The following is a 24990-nucleotide window of genomic DNA, read 5'->3' on the forward strand; positions in this document are numbered from 1 at the left end:
GACCTGGATAAACTAAAAGAACCAGAGGTTGTACAGATATTCAGGGAGAGCATAAGGGAGCAATTGACAGGAATGGGGGAAATAAATACAGTAGAAGCAGAATGGGTAGCTTTGAGGGATGAAGTAGTGAAGGCAGCAGAGGATCAAGTAGGTAAAAAGACGAGGGCTAGTAGAAATCCTTGGGTAACAGAAGAAATATTGAATTTAATTGATGAAAGGAGAAAATATAAAAATGCAGTAAGTGAAACAGGCAAAAAGGAATACAAACGTCTCAAAAATGAGATCGACAGGAAGTGCAAAATGGCTAAGCAGGGATGGCTAGAGGACAAATGTAAGGATGTAGAGGCCTATCTCACTAGGGGTAAGATAGATACCGCCTACAGGAAAATTAAAGAGACCTTTGGAGATAAGAGAACGACTTGTATGAATATCAAGAGTTCAGATGGAAACCCAGTTCTAAGCAAAGAAGGGAAAGCAGAAAGGTGGAAGGAGTATATAGAGGGTCTATACAAGGGCAATGTACTTGAGGACAATATTATGGAAATGGAAGAGGATGTAGATGAAGATGAAATGGGAGATATGATACTGCGTGAAGAGTTTGACAGAGCACTGAAAGACCTGAGTCGAAACAAGGCCCCCGGAGTAGACAATATTCCATTGGAACTACTGACGGCTGTGGGAGAGCCAGTCCTGACAAAACTCTACCATCTGGTGAGCAAGATGTATGAAACAGGCGAAATACCCTCAGACTTCAAGAAGAATATAATAATTCCAATCCCAAAGAAAGCAGGTGTTGACAGATGTGAAAATTACCGAACTATCAGCTTAATAAGTCACAGCTGCAAAATACTAACACGAATTCTTTACAGACGAATGAAAAAACTAGTAGAAGGCAACCTCGGGGAAGATCAGTTTGGATTCCGTAGAAACACTGGAACACGTGAAGCAATACTGACCTTACGACTTATCTTAGAAGAAAGATTAAGGAAAGGCAAACCTACGTTTCTAGCATTTGTAGACTTAGAGAAAGCTTTTGACAATGTTGACTGGAATACTCTCTTTCAAATTCTAAAGGTGGCAGGGGTAAAATACAGGGAGCGAAAGGCTATTTACAGTTTGTACAGAAACCAGATGGCAGTTATAAGGGTCGAGGGACATGAAAGGGAAGCAGTGGTTGGGAAGGGAGTAAGACAGGGTTGTAGCCTCTCCCCGATGTTGTTCAATGTGTATATTGAGCAAGCAGTAAAGGAAACAAAAGAAAAATTCGGAGTAGGTATTAAAATTCATGGAGAAGAAATAAAAACTTTGAGGTTCGCCGATGACATTGTAATTCTGTCAGAGACAGCAAAGGACTTGGAAGAGCAGTTGAACGGAATGGACAGTGTCTTGAAAGGAGGATATAAGATGAACATCAACAAAAGCAAAACAAGGGTAATGGAATGTAGTCTAATTAAGTCGGGTGATGCTGAGGGAATTAGATTAGGAAATGAGGCACTTAAAGTAGTAAAGGAGTTTTGCTATTTGGGGAGCAAAATAACTGATGATGGTTGAAGTAGAGAGGATATAAAATGTAGGCTGGCAATGGCAAGGAAAGCGTTTCTGAAGAAGAGAAATTTGTTAACATCCAGTATTGATTTAAGTGTCAGGAAGTCATTTCTGAAAGTATTCGTATGGAGTGTAGCCATGTATGGAAGTGAAACATGGACGATAAATAGTTTGGACAAGAAGAGAATAGAAGCTTTCGAAATGTGGTGCTACAGAAGAATGCTGAAGATTAGATGGGTAGATCACATAACTAATGAGGAAGTATTGAATAGGATTGGGGAGAAGAGAAGTTTGTGGCACAACTTGATCAGAAGAAGGGATCGGTTGGTAGGACATGTTCTGAGGCATCAAGGGATCACCAATTTAGTATTGGAGGGCAGCGTGGAGGGTAAAAATCGTAGAGGGAGACCAAGAGATGAATACACTAAGCAGATTCAGAAGGATGTAGGTTGCAGTAGGTACTGGGAGATGAAAAAGCTTGCACAGGATAGAGTAGCATGGAGAGCTGCATCAAACCAGTCTCAGGACTGAAGACCACAACAACAACAACATAATCTGTAAGTTATATCCATGTTGTAAGTAACTAATCCAATGTTGGTGTACAATACATAAAAAATATTAATAATTTAAAAGCAACAAAGCACCAGGGGAAGATTCTACAATTGCTGAGCTTTGGAAGTAAGCAAGGGATAGGACAATAAATAAACTAGCAGATATTATCAGCCAGATTTGGGAAACCAGAAGACTCCCACATGGCTGCAATTATGCTCTAATTCGTCCTCTTCATAAGAAAGGTGACAGAACAGATGTAAATAACTATTGTGGTATCTCTCTTGTATCAACAGCCCATAAGATTCTGTCGAAAGCTCTGCAAAGTAGGACAGAAGAACAGCTAGACCCACAGCTAAGAGAGTGTCAAGGTGGTTTCAAAAGGGGCGATCATGTGTCGAACAGATAATAAACCTCAAATCCATCCTTTTGTACCTGAAGCTCAGGAATAAAAATATTGTTGTGACCTTTGTGGATTTCAAAAAAGCATATGACTCGATTGATCGCAAACCCTGATCAGAATTCTAGAACAACTTGGCCTAGACAAAAAGACCAAAGCGATAGTCCAACAAACATTAACCATCACAACCTCAAAAGTGAAATTTAAAGGAGAAACGTCAGAAGTTTTTGAAATAAAGACTGGAGTGAGGCAAGGAGATGGGCTCTCACCTCAGCTCTTCAATTGTGCCCTCGAGAAGATGATTTGTGAGTGGTGCAAAGAACTGGAAAACCAAGGAATTAAAAATGGTGTTGGGCTGGGTTACAAGAAACAAAATCTTGAAATCGATTGTCGAGCTTTTGCAGGTGATCTTGAAATTTTTTTCATGATTCCATGGAAACAGCTGATAGATTAATGAGCTTAACTCTCAAGCACAGAAGACTGGCCTCCAAATTTCACTTGAGAAAACAGTTTATAACGAACATAAATGCACCACCAAGGGAGCTTGTAGTGGGTCAAGGTAAAATTAAACGAGTGAATGGATAACAGCCACCTTATCAGAGAAAGAAGCCTTCATATTGCACATGAACAAAATGGAAATGGCATTCCATTTAACCAAAAACATCTACAACAAAAGATTAGTATCGTTCAATGCCAAGTTAAGGCATTACTGCAGTGTTACCTGTCCAGAGGTCTTGTATGCTTCTGAATGCCTAGTAATGAACAAAAAAGGCCTAATCAAAGAGCTGAGCTCCCTTTACCAGGATGCAGACTAGCTGGCTGTTTTCCAGTAGTTCTTTGCAGTGTGTGACAGTGCCCATGTACGTAAAAAAAAATTCCATTTGGGTCTGTAGACGTATCACGGCACTGCACGGAACAGGTATTTGAATGTTGTGCAGCAGTAGTTGAATTTAGTGAAACTAAACTTCTAGTTGTTGTTGTTGTTGTTGTTGTTTATAGGTCCCCTGACTCTGACTTCAGAGCATTTCTACTCAAGCTAGAGAGAGTTCTCGGTTCACTTTGTATGAAGTACCAGACATTAGTTATATGTGGTGACCTCAATATTAATTTTCTATTTGATTGTGCAAGAAAAAGGATGTTGGATGATCTCCGTAACTGATGTGATCTGGTGCAGACTGTGTTTTATCCAACCAGGGTGCAGGGGAACAGTAGCACAGCTATAGACAGTATTTTTGTTCATTCTTCATTACTAGATGGGCAGTCTGTTAGAAAAAAGGTGAATGACTTTCCTGACCATGATGCACAAATTTTAACACTAACAGGTTTTTGTTCTCAAACAAATGTTATGTATCATACTGTTTGAAAGTTGCTTTCCATTAGAACATTCTAAACAGGCTACTAGCAGTAAAAGGTAGCCATGGTGGTTGACTAGTGGGTTAAGGATATCATGCAGAACAAAGTGGGAATTACATCAAAATGTTTAAAGTAGGCACAATCAAGGTACAGTAGCCCATTACAAACAGTATTGTAAGGTGTTTAAAAATGTTACTAGGCAATCAAGAGTGTGGTATGCAAATAGAATAGCTAATTCACAGGATAAAATTAAAACCATACAGTCAATCGTGAAGGAAATGTCTGGTCAGCAGCACAAGGTCGAGGATATAAAGTCAGTTTGTAGTAAAAATATTTCTGTTACTGATAAAGTCAAATATATGTACAATATTTAACAGTCACTTTCAGAATATTGATGGTGAATTAAATAAAAGCTTAGTTTCTGCAGGGAATCATATCTCCCTCTTGGAAATGCCATTCCCAGACTGATGTCTGAAATGCTCATCTATGGTACAGATAAGGGGGAGATTGAGTCAATAATTAAATCGGTGAAGACTAAGGACTTTCATGGATATGACGGAGCGCCTGGCAGAATATTAAAGTACTTTGCTGCACGTGTTAGTCCTGTACTTAGCCATATTTGTAATTTTTCCTTTAAGAATGGTCAGTTTCCTGAATGGTTAAAGTACTCAGTAGTAAAGCCACATTATAAAAAGAGAGAAAGCAATAACATCGACAATTTTACACCTATTTCTGTGGCATAAATGTTTGCTAAAGTTATTGAAAACACTGTGTATGTAAGGATAATTGATCATTTTATTTAACATAATTTGCTATCAAATGTACAGTTCAATTTTAGAAGTGGTGTAACAACTGAAAATGATGTAGTCTCCTTTCTCTGTGAGGTACTGGATGGATTAAATAAAAGGTTTCGAATCCCAGGCATCTTTTTTGGTTTAACTAATGCGTTTAATTGTGTTTATCACAAAAATTACTCCAGAAGTTGGACCATTACGGAATACGGGGAGTAGCTCATAATTGGTTCATCTCTTACTTTAGCAACAGACAGCAAAAGGTCATTATTCGCAATGTCGAGAATGGCTGTGATGTAGGGTGCGGTGAAATGAGGGTGCCACAGGGAACAGTACTGGGGCCACTCCTGTTCCTTATTTCTATAAATGATATGCCCTCTGGTATTACATATGTTTCTAAAGTATTTCTGTTTGCTGATGACACGAGTTTGGTAGTAAGGGATGTTGTGTGCAACATTTACACTTTTTTCAACTGTGCTTGTAGAACATAAACTAACACTAAATCACAGTAAGACAATATTCTTACAGTTTCTAACACACAATTCAACAAAACCTGATGTTTTAATTTATCAGAATGGGCATATGATTAGTGAAACTGAACAGTTCCAGTTTCTAAGCATTCAGATAAATAGTAAATTGTCGTTCAGAGACTTAAAGCTACCATTTTTACTGTTCAAACTGTATCTGAAGTAAATGATAGTCTGACATGAAAAGTACTCTGCTTTCCTTATTTTACATTCACTTATGAAGTATGGTGTTGTATTTTGGGGTAACTCTTCCCATTCTCAAAGGATATTTTTGGCTCGGGCAATAAGTGGTGTAAGGTAGTGAAGCTCTTGTTGACCCCTGTTCATTATTCTGGGTATTCTGACATTGGCCTCTCAATATATATATTTTTTAGTGTATTTTATTGTTAACTTTATCAGCTTATTCCAAGAATTATCAGCTCTCACTCAGTTACTATTCGGCAGAAATCCAATCTGCATATGCATAGCACTTTCTTAACTCTTGTGCAGGAAGTTGTGCAATATACTGCTGCGTCCATTTTCAGTAAGCTACCACAAGAATTCAAAAATCACAGCAGTAATCCATGCCCTTTCAAGTCAAAACTGAAGAGTTTCCTTGCGGATCACTCATTCTATCCTGTTGAGGAGTTCCTTGAAAAATTAAGCTGATTCCTATGTTATATTGTTGACTGCATATACATAAGCTTATGGCTTGTCTTTTTTGGGTTCATAAACATTTTATTATTACTTTTATGTTGTAATTTCATAGACTGACACATTCCATGATCTTGGAGATTTGCTCCTCAGTTTGGTTCTACAAAACTGGCCATGTACAAACTTCAGTGTGTGTATTATGAGAAGTCAGTCTAGTGAACTCTATGATATTCCTAACTTTTGCCGAGGTGTGTAGATAACAAGCCCATGCACAGGATCCCATCTTCCTCCTCAAAAGTCACAGCAATAAATATCCATAATTAAATGATGAAGAATAATAATTAAATGCATTCAAGTCTCTCATCCATTATGGTCTTTAGATCACTATATCAGAATGGTTAGCACAGTGTTCATAGTCTCAGCGAATAACTGGCAAATTACTTGCAGGTGAAACCTGGAGAGTGCTCTGCCCTGTGGCCACGGTCTCCCAGCAATGGTGACCGAAAACTGCGGCTGAGAGTCCCCGAGCAGTCGGGCATGACTGCCCCGTTCTCCATTGGCACGGTGCACACGACTCTGCTCAGGATTAACAACAAGGTAAGGCGTGCACATCTTGGCTCTAACTTGTTCCAACAAAACTCTAATGTATACACTTTGTTGCCCGTGTGTGTCAGTCAGTCTCTTTAGACCACTTTTCCTCAGGAACACATAAAGGTATTAAGGGGGGTAGGACGTCAAACGGGCTGACTTGGAGCAGGAGAGGCTCCACAGGACATTTTAATTTCCACTGTCTATACTTTTACAAGTAAATACATAAAACTTTGTCAGCATGACCAGGAAGGATTCAGAATTCACACTCATAGCAGTGGAATTTCGAAAACATATCGAAATGATTTTTTTATATGTGAAATTTCATCATTTTTTTCACTTACTAATGGCAGTATTTTTTGCTACAGGTACACTTTTTTCATAAGTAAGAGAGATTCTTCTATGAATTTTGCACAGAATACAAAACATACTTAAAGGTGTATGAAACTCAAGAGTTTTCCAAATCTATTAAAAACTGTGGTAAAAATTGAGGTAATTAAGTATAAAATTAGTGTTTTTTCTGAACATGAAGTTTAAAATATAACAGTTCATTCGTTTTTTCACAAATAAAATAAATTCTAGAGTTTCATAGACCTGTGAGTATGGTATGTACGCTGTGCAAAATTCATCGAAGACTCTCTGTAACTTATGAAGAAAAGTGTACCTATAGCAACAAATGCAGCCATTAGTAAGTGACAAAATGATGAAATTTCACATGTAAAAAAATTTATTTTCTTATGTTTTCGAACTTCCACTGCAATGAGTGTGAATCCTGAGTCTTTCCTGCTGATGCTGACAAAGTTTTATGAATTTATTTGTAAAAGTATAGACACTGGAAATTAAAATGTCCTGTGATGCCTCTCCTGCTCCAAGTCGGCCTCTTTGACGTCCAATCCCCCTTAAGTTGAAATTTGTGTGAAATACTAACGTCTAAGATCCCTTGGTAGTTTAAAAATTTAAGCTTCTAAGTCAATGCAGTCAAAAGATTTAGCCATTTATGTCACATATTTTGATACTCGCAAACTCGTTCATCAAAACCTGTAGGTGAACTATTGGTATTAATTATTAAGTTTGTATGGAACCCACAGAGTAGAAGTCTAGCCTGCATTTGTCTGTACTGAGGAAGAGACTGATTTATTCATCCATCCATCCATAGTGCTCCATAAGTGCCATCACAAATGGATACATGGTATGTGACTAGGTGAGGTGGCACAGTGCCTAGCCCACTGGATTTGCAGTCAGGACGATGGTGGTTCAAACCTACAAGCAGCCGTCCTGATTTTGGTTTTCCGTGATTTCCCTAAATCATTTCAGGCAAATGCCGGGATGGTTCCTTTGTAAGGGCACAGCCAACTTCCTTCCCTAACCCTATGGGGCCAATGATGATGTTATTTGGTCCCCTCTCCAATTCAACAAACCACAGTATGTGGAACAAGCCAGCATACATTATCAAAAGATAGACAGTTGTATGTACCTCTCAGGTTCTCTTGTCATAACTGATTAATAGTATGCTTCTATCTGTTCTGCCAGGTTGTTGTTTCCGTTTTAGGCACAGTATTTCAGTGATCGGCCAAGCTGCCTTCATTGCATGCTGGGAGTTTTACTGTTGTGTGTACTCTCAGCCTGGGCTCTAACCGGACTCTCAACTATAGTTGGTTTCACACTGCATTTTATAACTGAGTTTGATTCCTGATGCCCACTACTCCCATCGATGCTCTATTGTTTTTCAGAGCCCGTGCTGTTATTCCATGAAATGTGTATTCTCTCAACTTTTCCATGTATGGTAGATGTGATGGCCTGCAGGATCAAAATAAACTGACTGCTGGACTCTCAAGCTTTGTCTAGATTGAAACTGCCACTCCTGTTTATTTGGTGTTCTGACATATTTTTTTCACAGACTCCTTAATTACACTGTTCCTGAAACTTGGCATTTGTGCCACAATATTGTTCTCCTGATACTTCATTTCACGATTGTATTCCAGTCAGTGTTCAGCAACAGCCGATTTGATTGATTGTTGCGTATGTTGCTGATGATCTTTGCATCTTGCCTCAGTTGTTTTGGTTGTCTGCCTCCATGTAAGACGTGCCACATTTGCACAGAATGTGATTTGCACCCAGCTTATGGGGACTTAAGAGCACCTTTAACACTACAAAGGAGACTTTTACTTAAAGGGAGCAAAATACTTAAAATGCCACATTTCTTTGCAGATACTGGGCCAGTGTAAGGTAGATAAGGAGTCTGTTAAAATAAAGATGTTAGAAAACCTATAATAAATGGGGACAAAGGTTTCAATTTAATCAAGGCCTGGAGTCCAACACTCAATCTATTAAGATCTCAACAGCCTTCACATGCATCAGATCTGGAAAACATTGAAACAATTTGTGTTTCATGGAATGTCATTGTGGGCTCTGTAAAGGATGTAGTGGGAGTAAGGAATCGAACTCTGCTGTATACAGCAGTGTGAGACAAACAATAATTGAAAGTGTGGTTGGAGTCGAGACTGCGAGTGCACGAAACAGCAAAATTCACAGCACCTGAAGAGGAACTAGATGGATCAGTGATTGAAATATTGTAAAAATTTCTAGAGCTGATAGTTCCTCTATGAGGATGAAAATTGTGTTTTCTTTAAATAAATGCTGTAACAGTTGCAAGCATTATTTACCTTTGAGATAAGACATGATGAGTGTATGCCAGTCAAGAATGCCTTTAAGGTGAAAAAAATACCATTATCAACACCTCACAGAGTTTGAACAAGGACATGTAATAGGGCCACAAAGAAGCCAGATTTTCTTCTGCAATATTACAGAAAGACTTGGCAGGAATGTAATCACTGTACACGATTGCTGGCAGTGGTGGTCACGAGAATGTACAATTGCAAGAGGACTGGGCTCCAGACTGCCACGTGGCACTGTGGAGAGGGAAGACCGTCGTGTTTGGAATATGGCTCAAGTACATTGTACTTTATCCATGGCAGCAGTTTGAGCAGTAGTTGGCATCACAGCGACACAGCGAACTGTTACAAATCGGTTACTTCAAGGACAGCTTTGAGCCAGGCACCCTGTAGCATGCGTTCCAGTGACCCCAAACTGTCGCCATTTGCTTCAGTGGTGTCAAGCTCATTGGATGGCAGGGTGGAGGCCTGTTGTACGAGGTGCATTCAAGTTCTAAGGCCTCAGATTTTTTTTCTAATTAACTACTCACCCGAAATCAATGGAACTGGCATTACTTCTCGACGTAATCGCCCTGCAGACGTACACATTTTTCACAACACTGACGCCATGATTCCGTGGCAGCGGCGAAGGCTTCTTTAGGAGTCTGTTTTGACCACTGGAAAATCGCTGTGGCAATAGCACCACGGCTGGTGAATGTGCGGCCATGGAGAGTGTCTTTCATTGTTGGAAAAAGCCAAAAGTCACTAGGAGCCAGGTCAGGTGAGTAGGGAGCATGAGGAATCACTTCAAAGTTGTTATCACGAAGAAACTGTTGCGTAACATTAGCTCGATGTGTGGGTGCGTTGTCTCGGTGAAACAGCACACGTGCAGCCCTTCCCGGACGTTTTTGTTGCAGTGCAGGAAGGAATTTGTTCTTCAAAACATTTTTGTAGGATGTGCCTGTTACCGTAGTGCCCTTTGGAATGCAATGGGTAAGGATTACGCCCTCGCTGTCCCAGAACATGGACACCATCATTTTTTCAGCACTGGCGGTTACCCGAAATTTTTTTGGTGGCGGTGAATCTGTGTGCTTCCATTGAGCTGACTGGCACTTTGTTTCTGGATTGAAAAATGGCATCCACGTCTCATCCATTGTCACAACCGACGAAAAGAAAGTCCCATTCGTGCTGTCGTTGCGCGTCAACATTGCTTGGCAACATGCCACACGGGCAGCCGTGTGGTCGTCCGTCAGCATTCGTGGCACCCACGTGGATGACACTTTTTGCATTTTCAGGTCGTCATGCAGGATTGTGTGCACAGAACCCACAGAAATGCCAACTCTGGAGGCGATCTGTTCAACAGTCATTCGGCGATCCCCCAAAACAATTCTCTCCCCTTTCTCGATCGTGTCGTCAGACCGGCTTGTGCGAGCCCGAGGTTGTTTCGGTTTGTTGTCACACGATGTTCTGCCTTCATTAAACCGTCGCACCCACGAACGCACTTTCGACACATCCATAACTCTGTCACCACGTGTCTCCTTCAACTGTCAATGAATTTCAATTGTTTTCACACCACGCAAATTCAGAAAACGAATGATTGCACACTGTTCAAGTAAGGAAAACGTCGCCATTTTAAGTATTGAAAACAGTTCTCATTCTCGCCGCTGGCGGTAAAATTCCATCTGCCGTACGGTGCTGCCATCTCTGGGACGTATTGACAATGAACGCGGTGACAATGAATGTGGCCTCATTTTAAAACAATGCGCATGTTTCTATCTCTTTCCAGTCTGGAGAAAAAAAATCGGAGGCCTTAGAACTTGAATGCACCTCGTATTTTCTTATGAAAGCTGGTTTTGCGTCGGTGCAGCAGACGGCTGTGTGTCGGTTAGGAGGAGGCCAGTTTATGACCTGCACCCAAGGTGTCAGCATGCTGGACACGCTGGACCTACACCTGGAGCTGTGGTCTGGCGTGCAACTTCGTATTACAGTGGGAGTGCACTCTTGGTTATCCCGTGCAACCAGAATGCAAATTTGAATGTCACTCTGTTGATTCGACCTGTTGTCTGGCCATTCATGAATAGCATTCCGGATGGTGTTTTCCAACAGATTAACACACACACACACTCTCTCTCTCTCTCTCTCTCTCTCTCTCTCTCTCTCTCTCTCTCTCTCACACACACACACACACACACACACACACACACACACACACACACACACACACACACACTCACACACACACACTCACTGCTGTTGTAACCCAACATGCACTACACGGTGTCGACATGTTGCCTTGGCCTGCTCAGTCACACAGCACAAATGGGACATCATGGGATGACAGCTTCAGACATGGCATTAACTGTCCCTGTATTGACTGACCAAGTGCAACAACATGGAATTTCATCCCACAAACTAACATACCCCCCGGCGGAAAGGTCGTTTGCCGGGTGCCGGTCTTTCAGTTTGATGCCACTTTGGCGATGTGCAGTCAATGATGATGATAGGATGATGACGAGAGCACAACACCCAGTCCCTGGGCAGAGAAAATTCCCCAACCCAGCCGGGAATTGAACCCGGGCCCAGAGGATTGACATTCTGGCGATTACACTTGTTCGTAATGGCTCATCTCACGCATGGATTAACCTCTGCCCTTGCAATGTTAATTACTTTCATATGTTACATAGACGAATGCATTCCCGAAATTTCATTACACTAAGTTAATTACTTTTTGGCGTTGCGTTTTTGTTTTCCTGCGGTGTATAATTACAGGAAAAGAGAGTAAATTGGAAAAATCGGGCAATTTGTAAATTTGTTATATTTAAGTCAAAAAGCGACAGTGTAGGTGAGAGGAGGAAGTATCATCTGAATTGAATTAGGAAAGGTAGTAAGACAAAGCTGTTGCCTATCTCTTATCCTTTTCAGTCTGTACTTAGAGAATACGCTTGCCTGCTCCCAACTAGACGACGAAGGAAAAAAAATTGGAGAAAGAAGAATATAGTGTGTGAGGGTTGCTGACATGTTTCTTGCAACACCAGATGAGAAAAAGTTGCAGTGAACAGTGGACATCACGGAAGCTAAAGCAATGAACTGTGGTATAAAAATGAATAAAAAAAATACAGAAGTAATGGCTCTAGGAGGAAATACATGGTGCAATAATGTGACCACTTGTCAAAAGCCAAAATAATCACCTTTTGCATTGTGGATGTGGAGGAACAGTCGGTGAGGTTGTGGAACGTGTCAACAGGGATGTGGAGTCGTGCCGACTCTCATGCCACGACCTGCTGCACTAGGTTTGGCAGTTGAGGATCCGTGGTGTGAACAGCCCAATCGAGGTGGTCCCATAAATTCTCAAATGGATATGAATCTGGGGAGTACAATAAATCATCCTGGTGCACTTACATTGTGAACTGTGTGACATGTTGCATTGTGCTGTCAGATGGCAGTGTGCCGAGGAGAAATAAACTGTGTGTAGGGGTGGACGTGGTCACTAAGGATACTTGCATACTGCCATTGATCCATTGTGCCTTCTAGAATGATGAAATTACACAGGAATTCCACAAAGACTTTCCCCAGATGATAACATTCCCTCATCCAGCCTGGACCCTTGCGATGATTGTTGTGAAGTATTTGCTTTCAGGATTTTTCACGCTGATGCAGCATAAAAAGTGATTCGTCTGAATAGGCCACCGCTTGCCTCTCAGTGGCCATCCGGTTTTGATACTGGTGTACAAATTACAGCCTTTGTCACCAACGATCAGTAGTTAGCATGGGTGCACGCTACAGTGGCCCAATGCAGCAACGTTTGCTGACAGTCATTGAGGAGACACAGTTGGATGATCAGACGCTCAACACTTGCACATGTGCTAACCTGTACACATCTCTGCAGTCACCCCTTCTGTCTATGGCCCGTGGTGCACCACATTTATTTCGACACCAGTTTTGGATACTGCCATGCACAGGATACTTTTAACCACACCGGCATACAGTCAGTTTGCAAACGTAACCATTCCAGAAATGCTTACACTCGTACCTGAAAAGCCAATGATTGTGCCCTTGTGGACATCAGGTTGTACATTTAACTGCAAACCATTGGTGTTTTCAACTGTATCATGTATGTTACTCAATTAATTCTCAAAACAGATCACTGATTAATTTTTTGTTCACATGTATATATATCTGCCAGTATATTACAATTTCTGAGGTAATGTGCATATCTTCTCTGTTTTGACCACTGGTCATTGTTGCCCCAGAATTACAGATGCACAATTTATTAAAAAATGTTGCTGCTGTCGTGATACTGTTCAACTAAGGGATATAAACATTTATTGTCAGTAAATACAGAAAGACTCATTTGTAATTATTAGTGTGTCCACAACTAAGAAAAACAAATGTAACTCATACATTGCTCAGACTGCAAGCTAGGTAGTGTAAAGGTGTAACATATGAGGGGCATTCAAAAAGAAACAAATGGAGGCGTAATTACAGAGAAACCAATACCTGTATGTTAGAAGTGTGGACCCTGGCTGTTGAGACACTTGTCCCACTGTGACACAAGACGGTGAATGTCTGTCTCAGAAATTCCTGGGGCTGTGATGTTAATCAGTTCTGCATGTACAGCTGGACGTTGTCATCCGAGGTGAATCGATTGCCCCCTTGGAGCCTTTTTAAGGAGGCCAGAAATGGCATAATCACAGGGGGAGAGGTCCGGACTGTATGGAGGGTGGACGAGAACCTCCAATTTGAATTTCTGCAGGAGTGCTGTGACTGTGTGTCACAGTGGGACAAGTGTTTCAACAGCCAGGGTCAATACTTCTAACGTACAGGTACTGGTTTCTGTAATTATGCCTCCAGCTCATTTCTCTTTGAAAGCCCATTATATAGTGTCAATATCTCTGGAAACAAGGAATGAAGTTTGCTTGGTGACAATTGGCTTGATTAATGAAGAATAGATAACTTTAGTTGTGACTGCACTGGATGTTTTGTAACAAGGCTTTAGATTTAAGATGGAGGAAACTGGAGCTATGTGTGTGGTACTCCATCCTAGTACCTCTCATTATCTTTATAACTTTGGTGACGGATCATACTGTGTGGTACATGTACTGTACTCGGAGTTTTTTCTTTCTTTCATGATGCTTAATAGAGCACTTAAGAAAATTTTAGGCTATTTGTTCCTGGGTGGTCAAAGTTTCACGTATTTTTGAAATGTTGACCACAAATGTAATGGTATTTGACAGTTGTGGTGGAAGTACTGGTTGGCCAATGTATCCCCAAATTCGTGGTAACTTTGACCACCTAATTTTTTTTTTTATTCCTTTCTCTGCATTTTGGAAACTGTATTGTACTAATTAGTATGTAATCCTTTCATTCAAGCCCCTGTGTTCACTAACATAAATATCACTGAAATTTAAAAAAAAACACTCTTGATAATCGCATTTCAAAGTGAAAATCAGTCAAAATATACCCAGTTTACAGTACTCCATAAGAAACGGAAATTACTGTATGCTTAATAAGAATCTGATGAACATAGCCCTTAGAGCAATTTTGGTATTTACTAGGTAATCATAGTCCGAAACTAAATTGCAAAAAGGAAAAAAAAAGGTATTTGTTTATGTACTGTGTGTGTTATATCAGAGCAAGTGCATTTTCTACACTTTGCTACATTTCATGTTGTCTGATATTTGTACTATGTTTGCAGCATAAATCAAATTGAGACTGGTTATTTTGCAGTATGGAGGTGTCAATGTGGATGTCCAGATCACAGAGGGTGCGGCGTATGTGAAGTTTACACCATATGAACCAGGAATGGCACCAGCACTCATCATAAACCATACTCGTGAACCAATAAAGTTCACCGAGAAGGGATGTAAGGAGAGCAGGTACGTCTCCTACTTACTTTTCTTGCTGTTCAGGGATGTTGAGTTTCCAATCGTTACTCGGCAAACTGTTTGTGTGCCTCAGTTTGCAGCTAGTAATAACTAGTAGCATTATTAATATGTACATAGAAATAATATACCGAATGGCTAATATCTTTAGTTTTTGAATTGTGATGTTTGTTGGAAGTTTTGCGCTATCAACAGCTGACAGTTTTAATATTTAGCTCAGCCACATTGTTCCCAGGAACGCAATGATTTTGAAATTTCCAGAGATATTTAAAATGTATTTCCTTTGATAGGAATTTTGGTGGATTAGAACAACGAAAAACATTTAGAACTGATGTATGCTTGCAGTGCTGTGCATCACTGTTGCAGGTTTTCCTGGAGAGCTCTGCATTTGACCATTACACAGTCACAGTTAACAAATTGTACCAAAAACGTTACATGTATTTAGTGTCTCTTCACTTTAAAATATTTTTTAGGTTTTTTTGTGTCTTCTGGTGTGTAGATATTGTAACAAAAATGTACTTTTGCATTACAAATAATATTAGATTGTGGGGATGAACAAGTAAAAAGTTGACTTTCCTTCTTTTCATTTAAAAATGTCTTATGGTATCATATTCTTGGGCATCTTGTCATTAAGAGAAAATGTGTTTATTGCACAGAAACACGTAATGACATATGTAGTGTGTTGTGCCTAGACAAGACAGCCTAGACACAATGGGAGGAAGCCGAAAGGCACGCGCTAAGTTAAAGCAGGAGGGCGTGAGGTCTGAAACAGGATACGTAATGAATGCTATAAAGAAAAGTACGTAGCTTCTGGAATACTTAACTTTAATCCATCCTTTTGGTACATCTGGAGATTGTGGCGATACAATTGAGACTCTTTAGATACATGCAATGTTACTAATGGCGCCTTGCTAGGTCGTAGCCATTGACTTAGCTGAAGGCTATTCTAACTATTGGCTCTGCAAATGAGCGAGGCTTCATCAGTGTGCATCGCTAGCTACGTCGTCCGTACAACTGGGGCGAGTACTAGTCCGTATCTCGAGACCTGCCTTGTGGTGGCGCTCGGTCTGCTATCACTGACAGTGGCGACACGCGGGTCCAACGTATACTAATGGACCGCGGCCGATTTAAAGGCTACCACCTAGCAAGTGTGGTGTCTGGCGGTGACACCACATTCCTCCCCCGCAAATCGGCGAACGGTCGTGTTATAAGGCTTCCGCCCGCCGTGGGGAAGACCCCATGTTGACGTATGTGATGAGGTGGGGAGCCTAACAACAGGCGAGGCTGTGCCACCCGCACCCGGCCATTCGGTCCGAGGGGAGCTAGAAAACGCCTGAAAACCTAGTCCAGGGTGCACGTCAACATGCGGTGTATGCGCCCGTAAAGAGACAGGAGGGGCCGAAGGGTCGACCTCCATTGCGTCGGGGTACCCGACGCGCGAAGACGCCATGTGGTCCGGAGCGGGCAAGAGTTCCATGGCGGAGGACAGCTGGTCACGGGAAGCGATCGGCGGCGCGTGACCCAGGGAGGCACTTGGCGGCTGCAGCGAAGCGTCCACTGCGGGCGGCGCCGGCTGGAGGACAGGCGGCGGAGGCGCGTCGCCATGGGGCAAAATGGAAGGCATCGTCGGGAACACCTGGGGATGAGGCGAGCCAGTAGATGGGTCCCCAGGGCGCTGACCGGACGGCACCGTCGCTGAAAGCAGACAGGGAGCGGCAGAACCCGTGCGACGACAGAGGCGCAGCTGATTGAGATGCCGACGCACCTCACCAGAGGCCCCCAAAACCAAATACATCGCGCGGCTGAGGCAGCGAAGAATGCGCCCTGCGAGCCAACGCCGTGAACCTCGAAAGTTGCGATAGAATACAACGTCGCCTGGAGCAAAAGCAGAAGTCTGCCACTGCACAGGAACCTGATGCGGCGGGTGCAGCCAAGACATCAAGGTTCGATGAGGACGACCATGGAGCAACTCAGCCGGCGAGCGACCATCTCGGGGGTGAGAGTGATAAGATGACAAAAAGAGCAACAACGCGTCCTCCCGAGAATGCGGCTCTTTCAACTTCAACATCTGTGACTTGAAAGTCCGGACCAATCGTTCAGCGGCACCGTTTGACTGAAGCGAAAACGGCACAGATGTCAGATGTTGAATACCATTGGCCTGGCAGAATGACTGAAATTCTGCGGACATGAATTGTGGGCCATTGTCGGAAACAATAGTCTGCCGAAGACCTTCAATGCAAAAGATAGCAGACAACGCTTGGATGGTGGCAGTTGACGTCGTGGAAGACATCCGGACAACCAAAGGAAAATTACTGATGGCATCTACCACAACCAACCATCTAGCATTCCAGAATGGACCAGCAAAATCGATGTGCAAGCGTTGCCAAGGGGAAGTGGCTTGCGGCCATGCAAAGAATTTCCGCGGCGGAGCGGATTGTTGTTCGGCACACGCCATGCAAGAAGAACACATAGTCGTAATCGCAGCATCAATTCCGAACCAAGTACAGTGCTGACGAGCAAGTTGTTTCGTTCGCACTATACCCCAATGTCCTTGGTGAAGAAGCCGTAAGAGAGGACTGTAACGAACGTGGGACCACGACTCTGGACTGATCATTATCAGAACGCAACAACAAAACACCACGTTGAACAAAAAGTCTCTCCTTGTGAGCAAAAAATCGGCGAACCAACGGATCCTCGATCCGAGACTTTGACAAAGGCCATTGCGTAGCAACAAAACGCAAAACGTTAGCAAGGGCCGGGTCAGCAGCTGTGGCTGTAGCTACACGACGAAAATCAATCGGAAACGATTCGACCACTTCATCGGTTTCCGAATCAATGAACATGCAAGCAAGTTCGGAAGAATCGAATGCTCTATCCTCAGCAACAGGCAAACGGGACAACGCATCGGCGTTTCTGTGATTAGCAGTGGACCGATACAAGATATCGTAGCGGTACTGCTTGAGGAAAATAGACCAGCGAATGAATTTCTGCGCTGTACGCGGAGGTACAGGCTTGTTCGGATGAAAAAGCGACGTCAAAGGTTTGTCGTCCGTACAACTGGGGCGAATACTAGTCCGTATCTCGAGACCTGCCTTGTGGTGGCTCTCGGTCTGCGATCCCTGACAGTGGCGACACGCGGGTCCGACATGTACTAATGGACCGCGGCCGCTTTAAAACTACCACCTAGCAAGTGTGGTGTCTGGCGGTGACACCACATAGTGTACATTGTAGAAGATCTTATTGAGAGATCTTTAAACAGTGGACCATACTGACAACAGCCTCTCGATAAATTTATTCTCTTACAAAATTTGTTGTCAACAGTCACAGTTTGAAAATGGCACTAACATTTATAAATAGAATACTAAAAGGAGCAAAGATTTACTCTATCCATCACTCAGCCCTTGTGTGGCATGGAAAGGAGTGACATAACAATGAAAAGAATCAATTACTGATAATATAATGAAAGTGTGGTTTCAGTTGCCTGAGACTGCAGTCACGAGTTCTCTCTCTCTCTCTCTCTCTCTCTCTCTCTCTCTCTCTCTCTCTGTGTGTGTGTGTGTGTGTGTGTGTGTGTGTGTGTGTGTGTGTGTGTGTGTGTTGTTGACAAAGGCCTTAATGGCCAAAAGCTATAAGTGTTAGTCCTTTTTGTGACTATCTGCAACTCAGCATCTCTGCTATATGGTGAGTAGCAACTTTTTTCTCATAATATTGTTACATCCCATCCTGGATTTTCCATTGTTTAATGTAATGTAAATGGATAGATAAAAATATCTACTCACCAAGCGGAGGCAGGGGAAAACACACACGCACACGCACACACACGCACACACACACACACACACACACACACACACACAAAAGGATTTAACTTTTACAAGCTTTTGGAGCCAGTGGCTCCTCCTTATGGCAGAAGAGTTGAAGGGGGAGGAAGAATTGTGAAGGAAAATGACTGGAGAGGTTTAGGGAAAGGGGTACAGCTTAGAAAAGTCACCAAGAAGCCCAGGTCATGGGAGACTCACCAGTCCTTTTTCTTCATCCCTCTTCCTCGCCCTTCAACTCTTCCGCCAGGAGGAGGAGCCACTGGCTCCAAAAGCTTGTAAAAGTTAAATCATTTGGTGTGCGTGATCTTGTGCCACCATTTGATGAGTAGATTTTTTTTATCTGTCCATTTACATTATATTAACAGAAAGCAGTGAAATAGGTAGCCGTAGAATTGTTTGACCAGCTACCTAGGCATGTGAAGTATGTAACAGACAATAAAATTAACTTCAAACACAAACTAAAATCATATATACTTCATAACCCTTGTTACTCCATAGAAAAATTGGTGTATGTGGGGGTGACTCACATAAAATTTGCGTCACAAATATTGTGGAAATGAAAGAGCTATTAATGTGCAGCTTTCACAGAATGGATTGGTAGTAAGGAGCTTATGTTGTTAGCCAATAAACAGATTGTAACAGTACTTAGAACGTGTATTTTTTGTGCAAAAATACACATTTTTAAATGAAACAATGCCTATGGACATTAACAGACTAAAAGTAGGGTAAGTTAGAATGTGATTGGTGGTTGTTGCCGGAGTGTAGTGCGAGTCATTTATGAGATATGATATTTTGAAAAGTTTCAATGCCAACACTTGTTTGTGCCATTCAACGTGCATGGTTGGTAGGTACAGTGTTCGTATGTTTGCTTACAGTGCGCGCGGGTGCGCGCGTTCTCTCCTCGAGTGCATTGTGAATTGCAAGTCAGTTAGTGAGTGACTGTCCAAGCAGTAGGTTTTGTGTGGACAAATGGGATTTGCCAGTGCAGAGAAAACAGACGTGCTCATGCTAAATGGAGAGTGTAGGAAGAATGCAGTTTGTTCTTGTATGGTGCATGGGACAAGATATCCCAATAGATTTCAAATGTCTTGGCAGTTATTTATCAGCTTCTTCAACCAATTATGTGAAAGCGGTTGTGTGACACCTAGACAACGTAACAGACGGAAACAAGTGACAACAGAAGAGAAAGAAATAAACATTCTTGCTGCTGGTGCAGTGGATCTACATATTAGCTCCTGTGCAATCCCAGGAGAAAGTGACACGAGTCGGGCAAGTGTCCTGAGTGTTCTCCATCGCCATGGGTTCCATCCTATTCACATCTCTCTCCGTCAAGTGCTGAATGGGATTGATTGTGGAAATCAGTTAACTTCTGTACATGGCCATTACGGCACGGTACTCCAGAAGTATCGTGTATCTCGTTTAGCAATGAAGCCACATTTACCAGTCGTAGTCAGGTAAACTGTCGAAACCTGCCCTGTTGGTCTGTTGACAATTGCCATTGGCTTCTTTAGGTGGAACTTCCCATGGAGTGTAAATAATGGCATCGGATAGTGAACGATCAGCTGATAGGTTTGTTTTTCATAGACAGAGCACTGAACGCATCCGAGCATCACAGTCTCCAAACAGACCATTTTTCACAGATGCTGGAAGACGTTCCTCTGCAGACTAGGAGGAATCTGTGGTACCAAAGTTACTGTTTCCAGCCCAGCACGTCTTCACGAACTGTTTCCATATTGTTGGATTGGGCACATAGGACCTGTTCCTTGGCCAGCCAGTTCCCTGGATCTGATGCCTATAGACTTTTTTTCTGTGGGAAAAGCTGATAGTCACTGTCTGCAACGACATACCAACTACACTTGATGACATGTAATGACATATTACTGCAGCCTGCTCCGTCTCTCCTGAAATGCTAGTATGTGTGCAGCAGTCATTTCATACCAGAGTGGAAGTGTGTATTGCCACTCCTAGTTGTCATTTTGAACACAATTTGTGGTGGTCAATTGTCTTGTTCATCATCAACATCTTGGACAGTTTCCAGCCTCTGGCCGGGTCTGTATGGAACATAGGCCTCTCCATCGTCTTCTGTCTCGCCACCATCTCTGCGTCTTCACCTCGGTCCAGTCTTCTCCTTTCTTGTGAATGCATTCCTCTACACTTTTCAGCCATCTGTCTCTGTCTTCCTCTCAGTCTCTTTCCTTCCAGTTTCATCTCGTTTATCCCCTGGATATCCTCTTCTCCAATCTCTTAACGTGTCCGTACCGTCTCGGCCTCGATTTCTCTATCTCCTCTTGTAATGGTTCCACCATCGTTAACAATCTGATCCTCTCATTTCTTAACCTGTCTATCTTTGTCACTTCAATACTGTTTCTCAAGAATTTCATCTCACTACAGTGTACTTTGCTTTTTTCTCTTCCCTTCATAACCCATGTTTCTGATGCATATGTCAGGATTGGGACATAGTATGATCAGTATATGACCTTTTTACAGGTTTGGGGTGCATCCTTGCTCCATATCAAGCTTCTGACACTCTTCCAAAATGCTTCTGCTTTTCTCCCCCGCTTGTTAATTTCTCTGACGTGTTTTCCATCTTCCTGTATCAGGCTTCCTAGGTACTTGAAATTCTCCACTCTCTTCAATCGTTTCCCGCCAATTGTTATTCCAGTTGTTCCACTCTCCTTCTTTCTTGCTGTGATAATGACTTCACTCAGACTTTACTAAATTTCATCCCCCATTCTTGAACTGTTTGTTCTCATATGTCCAACGGCTCTTGTACTTCCTCCTCCTTATTCCCTCAAATCATCAGATCATCTGCAAACACGATAGCTCTCATCTTCCTTTCACCAATTACTTGTGCTACTGTACTCATTATATCATCCATTGCAACAATGGAGAGTAACGGTGAATGTGCACTTCTCTGCCTCAAGCCATTCTTCTGTTCAATCCGAGCTGATCTCTCTCCTCCCACTTTCAAACAACTCACACTTCCCTGGTACATTTCCCTTATCCTCCAAATATCTGTTTTGCTACTCTTCTGTTCTCCAAGACTTTCCCCACTTTGCTTCTACATACACTATCATATGCTTTTTCAGTGTCCAGGAAGGTCATTGGTAGATATATTCCATATTCATAGTGCTGTTCCTGCAGTTGTGTTACAGCAAAAATTAGATCCACTATGGATCTTCCTGTTCTGAAGCCATGTTGCTCTTCTCTCATTCTTCCTTCTAATTTTGCCCAAATTCGTGCTTCCAAAATTTTGTCAAAAATCTTTGCACAGTGACTCGTTAATGTTATCCCCCGATACTTCTTGCACTCTTTTCTATTTCCCTTCTTAAAGATCAGGACAATTATTCCCTTCTTCCAGTCTTCTGGTATCATCTTCTGTCTCCACACAATTTTCATTACTCGATATAGCCATTGTATCCCCACCTCTCCTGCTGCTCTACCCATCTTTACACTTAGCTCATCCAGACCTGGTGACTTCCCTCCCTTCATCTTGCCCAATGCCTCTTCCACTTCTCCCCAAGTAAAGTTTTTAATTTGCTGTTCCTCCTCTTTTTTTCCCTCTGCTTGTTCCTCCTCATCCAGGTTTCCATTCAGGTTCAGGAGTTCTTCAAAATACTCCTTCCACATATTCTTGAGTTCCTCCTTGTTCTCTACATCTTGTCCACTTTTGTTCACCATTCAAGCATAATCTGTTGTGTTCTTCCTTTTACTTTTAATCATCCCATGTAACACCTCCATCATTCTGGCCCACTGTTGTTCCACCCACTTTCTTCTTTCCTCTGCCACCACTCTTTTTGCTTCTTTCTTTCTTCCCTGATAGTCTCCTCTTGTCTCTACTGTTCTCTTCTGGAACCATACCCTAAAGGCTTTATTCTTCTTCTGTACTATATCCTTTGTTTTGTCAAATCCACCAGGGTTTTTCTTTCTATCTCTTTTTTTTGCTTGTCCTCCCACATATTGCTTCCGCTGCACTTACTAATGTTCCCTTGAATCCACCCCATTCCTCTTCTACCGTTTTTGGTTCATCTTTTGGGATGCTTTCCTTTACTACATGTGGGTACTGTAGCCTGCTTTCTTCCTCCTTCAACTTCCATACCCTTATACATCTTTCCTGGTTTTCTGTCCCTTTATTATCCTTAGTCCCTCTCAGGTTCATTACCAGTAAACGGTGGTTGCTATCCAAGGCCTCTGATGGTATTACCTTAATGTCAATGATGTTCCTATTCATCTCACTATCGTGCAGGAAGAAGTCAACTATTGACTTTCTCTTTAAGTCTCGACTCTACCAGGTATTCTTGTGGCTCTCTCTTTTTCCTGAACCAAGAGTTCCCAACCAGCAAGCCATTCCTTTGACAGAACTCCAATAGTCTTTCACCTTCCTCATTTCAACAGCCCTAACACTCTGATCCAAGCACACTTTCGCAGCCTTGTCTTTCTCTTCCAAGGTGTGTGTTTAAATCCCCCATTACTATCATATTCTTCCTTCCCATCCGCTTCTGCTTTCCCTCTTCAAACTCTTGCTTCTCCTTGGAAGTGCAACCCACCTGTAGCACATACCTCTATGGTCGTTCCCTTGAGTGATATTTTGGTCTTCATCATCCTATCACTTATTCTGTCCACTTCCTCTTTTAATCCATATCTTACTACTATTCTGACTCCATTTCTCCTTCCCTCCTCATTTCCACTCTAGTACAGTTGGTAGCCTTTCCTCAGTTCTCTCCTTCCTCGTAAAATTCGGCCGCCTGTGCCTTCAACCACGTGGTTACCTCTTCTTGAAGCTGTGCGTCGTCATCAAAACGCTGCATAGCCAACCACTTCTTCATTGCTGGGAATAAGTGGAAGTGGCTCGGTGCCAGGTCGGGACCGTACGGTGGATGAGGAAACAACTCCCACTTAAAAGATTCGAGAACTTCACGAGTGGCATTTGCCGTGTGGGCCCGGGCATTGTCATGAATTGGCAAGATCTTTGAGCCCAACTTTCCCCTGCACTTGTTTTGTATTGCTCTTCTGAGGTTGTGCAGAGTTTGGCAATACCTTTGAGAGTTTATTGTAGTGCCTCTTTCCAGGAAATCCACAAAAATCACACCTTTTCTGTCCCAAAAGACAGTCGCCATCCCTTCCTTGCCGACATTGTCTGCATGCATTTCTTGGGTTTTGGGGGGGAATTTGTGTGCCCCACTGCATTGACTGCAATTTTGTCTTGCAGTTCGCATGCTTAACCCATGTTTCGTCACCAGTAACGATGTGATCGAGTAATGAGTCACCATCTTTCTCGTAAGCGTCCAAAAACGTTAACGCTGCAGCCATTTGCTGATTTTTGTGAATCTCCGTCAAAATTTTTGGTATCCATCTTGCACAAAACTTGTGGTAACCGAGCTTTTCGGTAATGATTTCGTGCAACATACTTCGTGAAATTTGTGCAAAACTCATAGAAAGTGCTGTTATTGTGAAATTACGGTTTTCACGGACCGCGGCATCTACTTTTCGGATAAGTTCGGCAGTCACTATGCTGGGTTTTCCACTTCGCTCTTCGTCGTGAACGTTAGTTCGGCCATTTTTAAATTTTATGACCCATTGACGCACTTCACCTTCAGTGATTATGTTGTCCCCATACACTTCACAAAGCTGCCAATAGATTTCTATCGGTGTACAGTTTTTTGCAGTCAGAAACCTTATTACAGCACGCACTTCACACTTCGCGGCATTTTCAATTAACGCTGACATTTCAAACTGTCACAGTAACTCAACGGAGTACAGCACGAACCTCTCACTAGCACGGCAGGATGCCGACTGAGCGGCGGAATGCCATGACACCAAGATGGCCGCGCTAGCCCTGCCCCTAATGGACACAAACGAAAACGTAATGTACTTTGTGGATAGCCCTCGTGAAAAAGATAAGGAAAATAAAATTGTATTAATGGTCACCATATTTCATTATTTTTTTACTGAGAAGCTGTAATATATTTGTAAAAATAACTCATTCTGCATCATACAATGGGAAGTCCAGGGTCTTATCCCATTTAATAATTAGAGGTCAGAACTGTGTTCCATGGAGCATTCAAATAACTAATAAACATCAGACACATACTATATGCTTCTTCCTCCAATTTGTACCTCATTTGTTATGTAGTGGGCTGTAATCAGTCATATTCTCTCAGTACAGACTGAAAAGAGTGGGAGTCAGTTGAAAAATGAAGTTGTCTTCATTCAGCCTCAGGAACAGCCAGTTTTGTAACATAGCAAGATA

The 24990-nt window shown here is 42.3% G+C and overlaps 1 protein-coding gene across 1 annotated transcript in view; it reads left to right on the forward strand.

Moving 5' to 3' along the window:
* Nucleotides 1-24990, forward strand: part of LOC126428046 (intermembrane lipid transfer protein Vps13) — a 487343-nt gene that overhangs the window by 367782 nt on the left and 94571 nt on the right. Inside the window, exons 46-47 of the mRNA XM_050089923.1 lie at nucleotides 6246-6395; nucleotides 14765-14913. Of these exons, the coding sequence (XP_049945880.1) occupies nucleotides 6246-6395; nucleotides 14765-14913 (299 nt within the window). The remainder of the gene's footprint in view (nucleotides 1-6245; nucleotides 6396-14764; nucleotides 14914-24990) is intronic.

Source organism: Schistocerca serialis, chromosome 12 (assembly GCF_023864345.2).
Source record: "Schistocerca serialis cubense isolate TAMUIC-IGC-003099 chromosome 12, iqSchSeri2.2, whole genome shotgun sequence".
Classification (NCBI taxonomy): Eukaryota; Metazoa; Arthropoda; class Insecta; order Orthoptera; family Acrididae; genus Schistocerca; species Schistocerca serialis.